The sequence below is a fragment of the Leptodactylus fuscus genome, chromosome 1 (genome assembly GCF_031893055.1).
Source record: "Leptodactylus fuscus isolate aLepFus1 chromosome 1, aLepFus1.hap2, whole genome shotgun sequence".
NCBI classification, from domain to species: Eukaryota; Metazoa; Chordata; class Amphibia; order Anura; family Leptodactylidae; genus Leptodactylus; species Leptodactylus fuscus.
This window is the reverse complement of record NC_134265.1, coordinates 80789598-80803968: the sequence shown is the minus strand read 5'-3', so window position 1 is coordinate 80803968 and position 14371 is coordinate 80789598. Positions and strand designations below refer to the sequence as shown.

At 41.5% G+C, this 14371-nt stretch overlaps 1 protein-coding gene across 1 annotated transcript in view; it reads right to left on the bottom strand.

Annotated features, from left to right (window-relative positions):
• Positions 1-802: 802 nt before the first annotated feature.
• The window catches only part of PRDM6 (PR/SET domain 6), a 103156-nt gene continuing 89587 nt past the window's right edge, over positions 803-14371 (bottom strand). Inside the window, exons 6-7 of the mRNA XM_075272325.1 lie at positions 8627-8803; positions 803-917 (exon numbers count right to left, since the gene is read on the bottom strand). Of these exons, the coding sequence (XP_075128426.1) occupies positions 803-917; positions 8627-8803 (292 nt within the window). The remainder of the gene's footprint in view (positions 918-8626; positions 8804-14371) is intronic.

Here is a 14371-nt window from a genome sequence, read left to right as displayed (position 1 = left end):
GATTTTAAGACTAGCCACATGGGATATCTATACATATATATTTTATTTGGAATATTGCAACATGTTTACTTCCCCAGACCATCCCACTTATCATAAACAATGTCTATGAAATCTTTAACATGAAAAGTGCACAAAGTATGATTTGTAAGTAGACTCAGTAGATGGTGGATGAGTGAAATGTCCTCTTTGGTCAGTATTCAGTTCCAAATGCCGGAAACACGGCTCTCACCACAATGTCCCATCACAATGGCCAGACAAATACTTTAAACCATCAAGATAGCAGGAGAGAAAAGAAACAGTAAGGACTCAGTCTTCTGGGCTTCTAAATTCCATTGCCTTTAGGATATCCTCGCCAAACCCAAATCTTATTGTTTTGGTCCCTCTCTTTAGAGGAATGGTATCATGCTACAAAAAGGTGCTTTTCTCAACATGTCCGTGTGCATTCAGAGACAGAGATGTGGCCATTGACAGAAGAACTTGACATTTGCTTTGGTATTAAATAACATTTTTCTGTACAAAATGCATTTAGAAATAAAGCTATATATAGATGTTGGGACTGAAAAGGTTAAGTCCCCGTGTCCTTTGAAATATAATTCACCCCCACTCATAAATAAATAATGTCTTTCTTGGTCTCTCTTCCATGCCAAGATCAATATCTCTTAACATCCTACTTATTTTATTACTGCTTTTGGTTTTCTGGGCCTGATTGAAAGTTGTTCGGAGGAAATCTTTGGTTTTGCTTAAGTGTCCGTGACATTTAATCATGACTTTCCTTGCAGTTTAATTCCAACCAGTCAATCAGTTAATCCACTTCAATTGATTCTGTGCTCTCTGTTATCGGCTTGCACTCATTGGGCATCCTCTGATGTCGACTCAGCTGTGTGGCTTGTGTGAAGCTCCTCTCGCACCTCTCGCACCTAGTGGAGGCAAAAAGAAAAATTAAGACCATGGATGCTTTGGTGTCAGAAGTTTTCTCAGTGCACTTAATAGGAACAGACACTCAAAAGTGGCCTCTGGTTTCATCATCCAAAAAGGTTTAATTGGTGGCTACTAGAAGTGCCTTAGTGACTATAATAGGGCATGGTCCATCTGATTCAGATCACAGAAAACTGTCAATAGGATGGGGGAAGGTGATTTCTCTAGAGAGGCCTGTCTTGTCCCTCCACTGATCACTGTCACATCAAATAGATAAAGAACAAAAAGAGATTTTTAGGAGAGAGCCATCAAAGTAGAATCTTGTCTGGGGTTTTCTGCTCTGCGACCTCTTGAAAGAAATTGATGACAAATAGAATTTCATCTTCTGCTAATTTAAAATCTGGAATCCAATATTTTGGGTTTCTATGAGCCTGGAGGTAAGACAGGACCAATAATGCAGGTAGAGATGGCGACTCAAAGACATATCTTATTAAGATTTTTAGATGAAGATGATTTATAAAATGCCATGTACAATTGTTTTACACTTACACAAATATTTTTAGTATTTTTCTTACTCAAATGCTATTAAATTTGATTCACTATGACTAGACTTGTCTAGAATGTTCTAACTTTTACTGATACAGAGATTAGATGAAAAAGAATTCCACTATCCTGGTTTGTAAGTCAAGTCTGTAAGGGAGAATAATATTTCAAGAACTTCTGATATGTCATAGGGACATTGATCAGTGAGGGTCCATGTGCTAGTATCCTCTACAGAGCATTTTGCCCCTTAGTTTCTGATCAGCTCAGCTTGGCTTTCCTTGAAGAGAAGAGCTGAGAAACCGGTGTACAGATACAAGGGGCAGATTTACTGTAGTGTTTCAACTCATCCTTGGTGTAAAGTGTTATAAAATGTTGTGGAAATTAATGAATTCTGTCACAGTTTGCTGCATCTAGTTTTAGACCAAAATTTCCTGCATTGAAAGGGGACCTGTCTTTATGGAAAGAGGATGAGGTATTTGCAGGGTAAAGGACATGCCATTTATACATTACAACTTCATCCGCGGGTCGTTGTTGATGGATGATGTGGTGGCGCCCACGGACCCCTGCTTACCCCCAAACCCCTCTTTTGCGCCGACCCTTCTCGCACGGCACACCATGGACTCCTCCCCGCAGAACCCATCCCGCGCGGCACTGTAGTACCCCCAGGTCATACCCAGGCCCCCAAACCCCTCCTCTCCATCCCCCCTGCCCCAAAGCCCTGGGCACCGCACCATTGCCCCTAATCCCTGTCCCCAAAGCCGCCAAGTGTGCCCCTCCCCCAAACCTCACGCCCAAGGCCCCCCAGCCCTGTGCACCTCCCTGGGCCCCAAAACCTCTCTCCTGCGCACCCCCCTACCCATCCAAACGCCGCACCTATGCCCCCACGGTGGAGCGCCCGGCCCCATACCCCGCACACCCCCGGGATACTCACACAGAGCCGGCTCATCCGCTTCATGTCTGGTGTCGCACAGATGGAGGCCTCGTGTCTGCCTCAGACCTGAGCCTGGGAGTGTCCGGCATCTTGTCAGGGGCACAGACTGTCCCCAGCCGCTGGAGTTGCCGAGCGCCGTGATTCACCATGCCTGATTCGTGCCGGAGCACCTACACATGTGGCGCCATCTTCTTTACTCCGCGCTGTGCCAGGCTGCATCCTCCCACAACATAGCGCACACCAATCAGCGTGCACTGCAAGGGCCTGTGATGACGTCATCTCAGGTCCTCAAACTTACTCCGAACCGAACTTTGGTGCTCGCGGTCGTGACGCCCAGCCACCCACGGGGATGGTAAGTAGCCTATCATCTATTCCGGTCGGCATTCTATGTGTGTGTGAAATTTCAGGACAATCCATGCAGCGGTGTAGGCGTGATTGAGGACCAAACATCCAAACACACAAACTTTCACATTTACAATATTAGTAGGATATTAGCATCCAGCTTTAGCCACTATGATAAATATATGTCCTTTTCACATTGCCTGTCTATGTTTATGCTCTCTATTAGTGTCATGTGGGCCAGGACATCTGTGAAGAAGAAATGTGTATTTGAAAAGAACTTTGGGTTTCCACTTTGGACAATCCCTGTTTGTTAAAAGGGAATTGCAACAATAAGATGAACACAAACTGCTCTGCTGCTGTTTCCCCCAGTGATCAGTTTTAGTATTTTGAGAATCCTGGCATCAGTTTTTAAGTTTCTATACATCGTCACTACAGGGGACATAGCACATTACCCAGCTCCCAATAAACTGGGTAATGTGTTATTTGCACTGTGGCTGTGTTTGGTATTGCAGCTTAGCCCATTCATTTGAATGGGACTGACCTTTGATCAGGCCATATGACTGATACGTATAGCGTCATATGGTTTGTGAAGCAGGAGCACCACTGTCACATTGAACAGCTGATCCACAGGGGTCCCAGGTGTTGTACCCTCACAGATCATCAATTGATGACTTATGCTTATAAACCCCTTTAAGATCTTAATGGTTTGAGAATGTAAGTAAGTGCACATACTGTATTATGCTTTTTTAAACCAAAAAACCCCTTTAAAAATACATTTTAAATAAGATAGTTGATTTAGGTATAAAGATTCATAAAGGGATTCCTCAGTATGTGGATGACTTAGAATAAGCCTTCCATTCCTGGTTTCACTATTTATGACAAACATTATATTGTTCTAAAAATATCTCCTTCTCAGATTTCCAGTGAAGAAGGCTAATGTGTACAGGTCAGTACAACCTGGCCCCTACATGTCACTGACAGCACATTGGCAGAACAACTGCAGTTTACAGGATTAGATTTTACTGCGGTTTCTAAAGTATATGGGAGTTTAAGATTATTTTTTCTTAACCTTAGATAAAACAAAATGTTTGAAAATCACTAACAGATGGTATCTGGTTACTCCAAAGTCATTCTTAAAGAGGTGTCCAGGCAAATTTTTTGTATTATAAATAGGCCGGGGGAGGTGAAAAAATAAAAAAAAATCATGCTTATCTGTCCCCGATGCTCCGGAGTTCCCCAGTGTGGCCCTTCTGTTGGGCTGTGATAGGGCTCGTACACACAGGCACAGAGAGGGCGGATTATGGCGTGTAATACACGTCATAATCCGCCCCTCACAATGTCTATGTAGACCGCCATGCTACTTTTTACCATGAGCGGCATGCTGCCACTCACGGAAAAAAGAAGCGGGCTGCCCTTTCTTCAAGCGGCAGCAATCTATGGAGTCGGCCCATTCATTTGAGCCAACTCCGGAGGGGGGAGCCGCAACTGTCAGGAGCCGCGACAGTCGTGACAGGCAGGTTTTGACCCGAGAGTGACGTGACTCCCTGTGTCACTCTCTGTGCCAAAATCCGCCTGAACGCTCCCCGTGTGAACAAACCCTTAAACTGCTTGCCGGCTGTGATGTCCCGGATCCCTTCCACTGAAGATGCTGATTTGTCTCAGCGGTCACGTATGGCAGGTACTTTTACTGGAACATAATGTACCGGGAGGACTGGACCATGATGAGAGGCACCTGAGCACCGGGAAAAGTTGAGTATGATTTTTTCCTTTTTTTTTTTTTTTTTTTAACCTACCCCGGCCTATTTTAAATACAAAAATTTTGCCTGGACAACCCCTTTAAGTCCAAAGCTTTGTTGAAGTAGGTGTGATCCTGATTATACTGGAGCCTCTGCTTTGGGAATTGGCTATATCATTGAGGTAGGGGGTGCCTCAAGCCTCTTGATGTGATATTTTGTACTGAATTAACACACTAAGTGTTCTTTAAGCCAGTGCAATAACCAGGACTGTCCTGAGTGATAGATCCATTTTAGATCTCTTTACTTTCATCAGTTTGTCTATGTCTGCAATCCCACACTAAATATATGGTACTTAAAATGCATGAAAACATTCCTTTAGACTTCTGGCAATATATTCACCCGAGCTACTGAAGCAGTTAAGCATGGCCTTATAAATAAGTTGTATTTCCTTGATTGTCTTTCTGGGAATATTCTTAGCAGCCCGTTCTACTGTAAAAAAAACTGCACCGTGATCTTGACAAATGTAAAATGTCAGCTTTAATGTATCAGACCTATCAGCTCAATGAAAATAACTCAGAAGTATTGATTGTCTAATGATTTTTGGTGTATTCATTAATGTCTATGGGCAGATGATCCTCTCCGAGCGCCCGGAGTGCTGATGACACATTAGTGTATTGCTGATTGTTTATTAGAAAACTGATTAGTTAGTGGATTGGACTGCCAAAATATACTACCTTTTACTGCATGACAAACTTGGAACAGAGGCATTTACTATGTACTTTCCAAGTATTTAAAGACCATTTTACAGGTCTATAGTATCCTCCCTTTAATGGCGATGTAGTTATAAGGGTTTCATGTGAAGGTATCCAAATTTAAGAGCCTTAAAGGGAGTCTGTCAGCAGTAAATTGGTTATAAACCTAATCACAGTAATGGTGTAGAGGTGATTCTACAGCTTCCAGATCTACCTCCATCAGCCGTGAAACTTGGTCAATGTGTGTACCGTATTTACTAGCCTGAAGAGTCTACTAGCCGGGAGAGGGGCTCCATGATGAATCAAGTGGGCATGGGGGCTTGGTAGGAATAACTATTGGGTGCCAGTTACTATCACCAGTTTCAGAGTTCTTTTCTTCCATGTCTATTGCACGGTGTGCTAGACATTTCTTGTCAGAGGTATACCTTGTAGCTGGTCTCCAATGCAAAATGGTAACAGTGCTGCCAAATACAGTACCGTTTATGATCCTAATGCTCTTATTCTACAGATTTGTGATACAGAACCCATAACCTGCTGAGTGCCTATACTGTAAGTGCATACAATACCTTGGAATTTCTTATAAATTAACCCTTAAGTACTATCATGGTGTCTATCATAATGATATGTGTATGATAGACACCATGATAGTACTTAAGAGTTAATGTGGAATTGTGAGAAGAATTTGTGGCAAGTTCCAGTACATAACGCATTGCATTGCTTCAAGGGGATAATACGATGGTGTAATATAAAGTCAGTTTCAGTCACCCCAGGCTAATAAAGACTATGCGTAAAGAAGACCTTTCACCACCTCCACCAACTGTAATCCATTACATTCTTTAATAGTGGCTGCTCCACTGATAACAGCACGGTTACAATTTTTTTTTCTCTAGCCCCCACCGGTTCCTGAGCAATAATTTCTGTTAGTTTCAGTAAAATTATGTTCTCTACTGTCCTAAGCTGGAGCAGAAAGACAGGGACCATCCACGAGGGAGAATACCTATGCTGAAACTAACAGCAATGATTCCTCGGGAATAGCGAATGCTAGAGAACAACTCCAACCGCACCAATGTCAGTGGGAGGATGCCAAGAGTTTGTGGAGGTGTTGAAAAGTCCACTTTAAGCTGGCTATAGGCTGTCACCCAATTTATTGGAAAGGGAAACATCAGACTCATGCTGCTTTCATGTCCCTGCAAAAGTATTGGGGGTTCTAGTGAAGAACATTAGTCCAATGGGATCTACTATCTATAAGCAGCATTATAAGTTAATAAGTTTCAATAATTGAATTAATATAATAATAATTTAACATCAACAAGCAATAAATCTTATTTTGTTCACCATTTATTTACATACCATTACAGCTGTTTGTAAATCATATATTAATAATACATATTTTACGCCATGCCCCCAAAAGAAATAAAGGCGTCAACAGGGTAACAGATACTTAAGGCCTTAGCATTAAAATAAATCTATTTTCCGTTTTGACCTCAGAACCTCTTCAATTAATTACTAAAATCTATTTACACAGCAGTCCGGGGAAATCAATTACATATCTGACAGGATTTCAGCAGCTCTTTTTCCATTTCTTCAACCAGCAAAGCCCTAATGGGGACTATTTATCACAGCGCACACCTTGCAAATGCATGAAGGGAGAAGAAGCATCATAAACTACAGTAACTCCTTCCATCTTTACTTTGTATTGGAGGATCTGGAGACACCTGTCATAATTCTTTAGGTTGTAGATTGTTTACTGCTTTCTGTAGGATCCCCTCTAGGGACTACTCAACAGTATCAGTTCTAATAGTTGTGACAATTATATAATGGGTCCATGTTATCCATTGGATAGCACCTACATCAGATTAATCCTGAAAACCCCATGACTGTAGCCAATATGAAAAACATAGGTCATGTACATAATGAATAGTACAAAATAGCATAAAATGTGTACTTTTATACATTTATCTGTCTTTATGTCTTCTGGACTATCTACTAGATAGATAGATAGATAGATAGATAGATAGATAGATAGATAGATAGACAGACAGACAGACAGACAGACAGACAGACAGACAGATAGATAGATAGATAGATAGATAGATAGATAGATAGATAGGCGATGGATCAGAGTTATCTGTCCCCAATAGTTGTGGCAAGATCCTGGCTAGGTGTGTCAGCCATCTCATGCCATTGATCACATGGGTACATTGTCCGTGCCCACACAACCACCATGACAAATATATTTGCCCCCTGAGCCTTAAATACCCCTCACTCATAACAGAGAGTATAGGATGACCAACTGGCCAGTTAATAGCTGTCAAAATGAGAGTCAATGTGAAAACTTGATGGGGCAGATTTATTAAAATGGTCTAAAAGCCAAACTGTCTTAGTTGCCCATGGCCACCAATGACAATGCAGTTTTCATTTTGGAGCACAATAGAAAATTGTTAAAACTTCATTGCTTTTAGAGCATTTTAATAACTCTGTCTCAAAGTGTTATCACAGATACACTGGTGAGATTTATTAATGCTTTGCATAAAAATAAAACGAGAGTCTAATGGTTAATGATAAATCTGATGTCTAGCCTAAGTTCGCAGTTAAGTTGGCTTAGTTTTAGACAAATATTGATGCATTGTTGGAGCACGGTGTCACATTTTAAGCCCCACCTCTTTTCAGCAGGCCAAGCCCCCTTTCCAACAAGCCCTCCTCCATTTTTGAGAAAGGTGCAGAAAGTCTTCTTTTCTAGAAGGAGCACGTTTTCACAATGTGTCTATAAGGGTCAGTTCACACAGAGGAATTTACACGGGTTGGGGGCGAATCCGGAGCAAATACCTCCCAGAATCCGCCTCCCATTGTTTTCAATGGGAGGCAGAGATTGCAGCAGGACACTTCCTGCTTGATCTTTCCGTGGATTCCACAGATGATTCAGCCCACGGCGTCTGCGGCTTGAGACTCCCTCCTAATTAGGCACATTCATCAGGAGTGGGATGCCGCAATGGAATACTGATTCTCTGCTAGACCGTGGCAAAAATACCAGCGGCGGAAATTGAAGAGAATTCCTCTTCATTTTCCGCCATGTTAACAGACCCTAAAAGTTGTGTAAAGCCAGTTTCTTTGGGCAAATTGTGCCAAAATTTTACACATTTTCAATCGCAAATGTGCAGATCCAAATCGCCGAATACAGTAAAATGTTTACATCTTATGTGCATTTATTTAGTTAGATTAGAAATAAAGGTAATTCTGCATCTAGCAGAAGAGGACATATGATCAGATCTAGCAGCTATGTACTTTATATGGTTATATCTCAATGTTGAAGTGAGATGTTAAAAATAGATTTCCCATTTTAATGTACATAAAAGTCCTTTTTTATAGTTAAGAATTTGTACATTGTTACTGCCGTACTAACTACTCACTTAAATGGTTTTTCCCCTGTGTGTGTCCGGATGTGGTTGTTTAATGTAGTTGCTCCAGCAAAGGCCCTGCCACAGTAGCCACACTTAAAGGGTCGGTCGCTTGAGTGGGTGACAACGTGGTTCCTTAATTCTGATGGCTGAGAGAAGGACTGGGAACAGTGTCCACACTGGTAAGGCCTAAATAAGAAACAAAAAATACGATTTGTCTATGTGGAACCATAATGTAAAGATTTCAATGTAACTTAACGTTATAAACATAATTTCCAATCTGCTCGGTGTCTATTAATAGATGAAAGTATTGGCCATACAGAATACCCTGAATAGAAAGTACATGTGAAAAAAATACATACAAAAGCATATAGTCCCAGCATGTAACTGTGATGTAGTTATTATTTATAATAAACTGTATTATACAAGAAGCATGCTGGAATAACACTGTTACATAAGAAGGTCCTGCAGTGCTGACTCAGAAAAAGGCAATAAATTCTTACAAAGTATCTGCCAAATGCCTCTTATTAGGAGATGTTATTATTTTCAAAAACTAAAAAAATCTCTTTCATTTTTCAATGAATAAACTATGACAACATCCTCTTGTTCAATGCCTCACTGCTCTTACAGTAAAGAACCCTTTCTCTGATGATGTTCCTGGGGCATATGCGGTATAATACATTCAGCGCACATCAGCTTTCATGTTCTGTGCCCCCGGTTATCAGTGCCGGTACCGTAGCTCTTCACTGTAAGAAGGGTGTTTCTGACAGTCAGTCAGGAATGCCCTTCCTCACAGTAGCGTCTATTGCACTGTACTGTGAGAGGGGTCGTTGCTTTCTGCCCAGTGATGATGCTGAGTGGTCAGGAACGCCCCCCCAGTACTCGGATATGGACGAGTACTATCAGGAGGGGAGGGGGCGTTCCTCACCGCTCTCACAGTACAGCGCAATAGGTGCTACTGTGTGGAAGGGTGTTCCTGACTGACTGTCACAAACGCCCTTCTGACGGTGAAAAGCTACAGTACTGGCACTGATAGCTCTTCACTGGGGGTACAGAAAGGGAAATCCAATTCAATCCAATTGAATTCAGCGCTCTGTTGGCTTTCTAGCGGTGTATTACACTGCATGTGCCTCAGGAGGTGAAAGGTCCTCTTTAAGGCCCACGCATATGACTGTGCTTTCCATGGTTCCATGTGTGGGCCAACAGTCCGTGCCACAAATCTCAGGAAAGGTCCTATTCCTGTCCAGTTTTGTGGTCAATAAAAGAGGCCTGCGGAAGTACGGCTGGCACGCAGATGATACTGTCGTGTACATGAGCCCTAACTGTTGATTTGGACCCAGCCTCAATTCCTGTTATAGGCTAAGGCCCCACGGACCGTAATCGCAGCGCTAAAGTGCTGTGGAAAAAAACGCAGCATGAATGCATTACGGTTCTTTCCGCAGCGCTTTTAAGAGAAAGTTCACAGAGTTTTCCTCTGCGGACTTTCTCTTAACATTATATCTAAGGGAAAGCCGCCGGTGTTTCCGTAGATATAATTGACATACTGCGATGTACAAAGCCGCAACGGCTTTGCAAATTGCAATGGTTCTGCGCTGCAATCTTTTCCACAAAGTGGGGATGGGATTCACATGAATCCCCTCCACTTTGCCTGCACTGTACAACGCTGCGATTTTTCCCACAGTGTCTCCGCTGCGGGCAAATCACGGCATTTACGTCCCATGGGGCCCCGGCCTTACATGTGTTTGAGTGACCTAACCTTTGCTTGTCTTCTAGCAGTTCTTTTTTACTGGTTCCAGTTTGACCACTTTTATAATAAGTGTTCTGGCTTTGACTTCTTCGGTGATGCCTCTTTTATCTGCTAGTTCTAGTTGTCATTTTACTGGAAGCAAGCACTGTATATCTTGAATTCTGTAGTTCCCATATTCTGACAAAAGACAACCGCTAAAGACGGATTTAAGGCCATGGCCTAAAAATGTAATTTTTCATAAAAATCTATGTATTATGAACAAAACCCAAAATAGATTATCTGTATACGAGAGGAGAAACTGTCTCAGATTTTGTAGTATTAATATGCACCTGAGTCTGGGACACCAATCTACAATTATAATAACAAATATAACATACTTTAGTGTAAAATACATAGTATACAATAAATGCGTGTTACAGATAATATGTAATGAACCTACAACCTTGATTCAGATTTACATCTTCTCAATGTCTCCAAGAAATTAAGTTTTAGATTTTTCAAAGCTTATAAGACTTAAAGGGCAACATGGTGGCTCAGTAGTTAGCACTGTAGCCTTGCAGCGCTGTAGTCCTGGATATGAATCCTGCTAGGAACAACATTTGCAAGGAGTTTGTATATTCTCACCGTGTTTGCGTGGATTTCCTCCTATTCTACAATGGTTCTGTATTGTGTTTCCATGCTTTACCCTCTTGGCTATTTATTTATTAGCCATTTTGTATTGTTAACATAGCAGTAAGTGAGGGCTCTGTACTTTCTGTAATCCCACAATGTTGATGGTTCCCCGGGGCTCTACTATTTTGGATGCTTGGGTCACCTGGCTGATTAAAATCCTTTTGCTAATGGCCAAAACTGAGTCATTTCTTGTTTAAGAGTCGGTAATGTGTATCTTCTGGTCTTAACTCTATTAAGGTAATTTTCTCATTTTAATAAAAAGAACATGTTGCTAATATTGAGCAGATTCCCGGCTTATGGTCGCTGTTAATAAAGGCATTTAGGTGCCCGCAATGGAAAATAACTTAGCTGCACACAGAGATAAAGAGGTGGTGCTGGCAATCACTCAATGGTTTGGCTCTAACTATGAACTTTCCATCTGGATATACTAAGGTGTTTACTATAATATTTCTTCCGACTGTTTTCTTCTGCCTAGCATGAAGTATTTCTTTTGTAATATTCCTTTATGTATTGTGCTATATAAAACACACATAGGAGTAGCTCTATATAGGCTTAGACATAACGTGAAGCTTGGTTCCTCGCAAAGTAAATTCTATATTGGGCCCCCCATGTTACACATTTTACATCAGGGCCCAGGAGCCCCATCTTACACCTATGCATACATAGTGTAAGGCCAAAGAATTTACTGGGATTTGCATAAATAAGAATTTCCTGTTATATTTACATAGTTTCTTTTAGCCATTCAGATATCCCAGCATGCTGGAGTCCATATCCAGAATATAACCTGGGGTTTAAAAAGGTATTCCAATCTCGGTGGGAAAACCGTATGCAATTCCTTCTCTTGATCAAGATTGGAAGGTTATGGAAACATCATAGCTCGCTGTGCTATCTTCATAAATTTTATTTACCTGTATGGGAAATCATATAGAACAGCCGCTTCTGGCAGTCTCTGTAACTCCCAAAACCCCAGCGTCTTATCCGTGTAACAAATGCCATCCAATTACATAGAGATCAACATTTAAGGGTGCATTCACACGGAGTAACGTGCCGCGTGACCTGGCACGTATACGCCGTGTGAGATTTTGAGTGCCGTATATGCTCCCATTGATTTCAATGGGAGCCTAGATCATATACGCCACGTTATTTTGCGGCCGTAAAATCAATGCCGCAAAATAACGCGCCGTATACGAGACACACTGTTAATGGTTCCGTCCCCTAGTGAATGGACCCTGTTGTTGGAAACAACCTTCACAGTTTAAGCTAGCCATAGGGATTTTGTAAGTGGATGAAGACAAATTTTAACATAACTTCTTTGGGGACATCTTGATCATATTCAGCATCTCCTGTTTGGGGATAGGACAGGATTTTTACCTCTTCTATCATTGAGTTAATTTTTGGCTCAATGTTTTGCTTACCTTACAAATGGGAAAGCTGTGGGAAGGTTATAATCAAGGACCCCATCTTTCAAACAGTTAACAAAATGGGAGTTTCAACAATAATTGCCAACAATATTCAAGATCATTGCTCATAATATTACATAGAAAATCTGCTGTCCCTCATCACAATGTAATATATAGGCACCCGTGTAATGTAATAGAACTACTGTCTATTACTAACAAAGTAGTCCAATTAGCAAAGTGCTAATGTGAGTATTCACTACAACAAGGTAAAGGATGACAGTATTGAATGTACGTGGAAGGCTGTTTAATTTGTTTTATACTTTGCCATCGAATGTATCTCAACTTCTATTACTCAGGTCGTGTAGATACTTTACAAAGGAAACCAAGCGTATAATAAGAGGCATTATAAATGAACCTGCTTGACCTTGGAGTCAACTATGAACACATATTTAATCATTTCGCATTTACAGGCGGCTCTACAGATTCTCCTATGTATCGCTTTAGTTTGATTTCCATACTAATGCTTTTTATGTTGCTCAGAATCCCAATCCAGAGGGTTATGTCACAAATGTTATTTGTCCCCGCCGTGAATGCATATGAGGGAAAAGCGGCTGCTGAATGTAGACACACTGCTGTTTCCATACACTTCAATGGGAAATTGCCAAGTGCTGTACTTTGGCTGCTGCTGACACTCCCATAGAAGTGTATGGCAGTAGGGGTGCATCTGCATCCTACAGGGTTGGTTTCCCATAACTGCATTCACAGGGGTAAATCACCACCACATTCTTCGGGTTGGTGGGAATTTCAGCGGTCAAACCCCCACCAATAAGTATTTTAGCCTCTATCCTATGGATGGAGGATAAATATTGTTTTAATTTCATGTATACACAGCCATCTTAGGGTGTCGTTTTCTACAGAACTATAGAAAGCAGGGGCATTTCACTTAGTGCTGTCTACCACCCAGTTACCTTTAGTCCTTCCCAGATGCCCATGATGACTATGTAGTTTTCACATGATCAGGTTGCATTTTCCTGCGTAAAATAAGTCTAATGGCCATAGGAAAAGGGAGATGAGCAAATCCAAGGTAAGTCTAGGGTCACTATAGTGTTTAGGGATTCCATCCACCATTCCACTAAAATATGCAGAGAGAAAAGTCCTGCATTTACCTGTTGTTGGGTATAAACCCCGTGAACCCCATTATAGTCTATGGGGATAGGGTTTCGATATTCAGGTCCCCAAGCGGAACCGAAAACCCAAATGCTAGTGTGAACCTAGCGTTATTTGGTAAAGTTTATTTCCTGTTTGAAGAATGGATTGGGCAAGCTAATATCCGAACCATTGATAACCTTGTGTCTTCTAATATGCCATTGGTTATCTAACGTACATGGTCAGAGTAAGGCCCGGTTCACATCTGCGCATGGGTTTCCATTCAGAGGGTCCATTTGGGGACCCCTGAACAAAAAACTAAAAAAGCGGTTATTGTAGGAAACCTACAGACCCCATAGACTATAATGTGGTCCGTGTGGTTTCCACTCGATTTCCGCATGAAAAATGCAGAGAGAAAAGTGCTGCTTTTTCATTCAGAGAGGGGAACGGAATCCCTGAATGCAGATGTGACCTGATCCTAAATTATTTCTGTATGTAGACAACATAACCTGCTAGTTATGATTTCAAGGGGCCCTAGAACCTTCTTAAATATTGTGAAAACTGCTTAGAATGCTACAAAATGGTAAAAGTGATACTCACCTTGCCAATCCACTTCTTCCAGTGCTTCCCAAATGCCCTGCCAGTCTCTGTTCTTCCTGGCTCTACAGTGGCTTGTCAAGACCATTGAGGTCACTACTTGAGTCAGTGATTGACTCACATATCACATGTCTGTACTGACATATTTTGACTGGAACAGAATTTGGTGGAAAATACAAGAATTATGTCTAATCA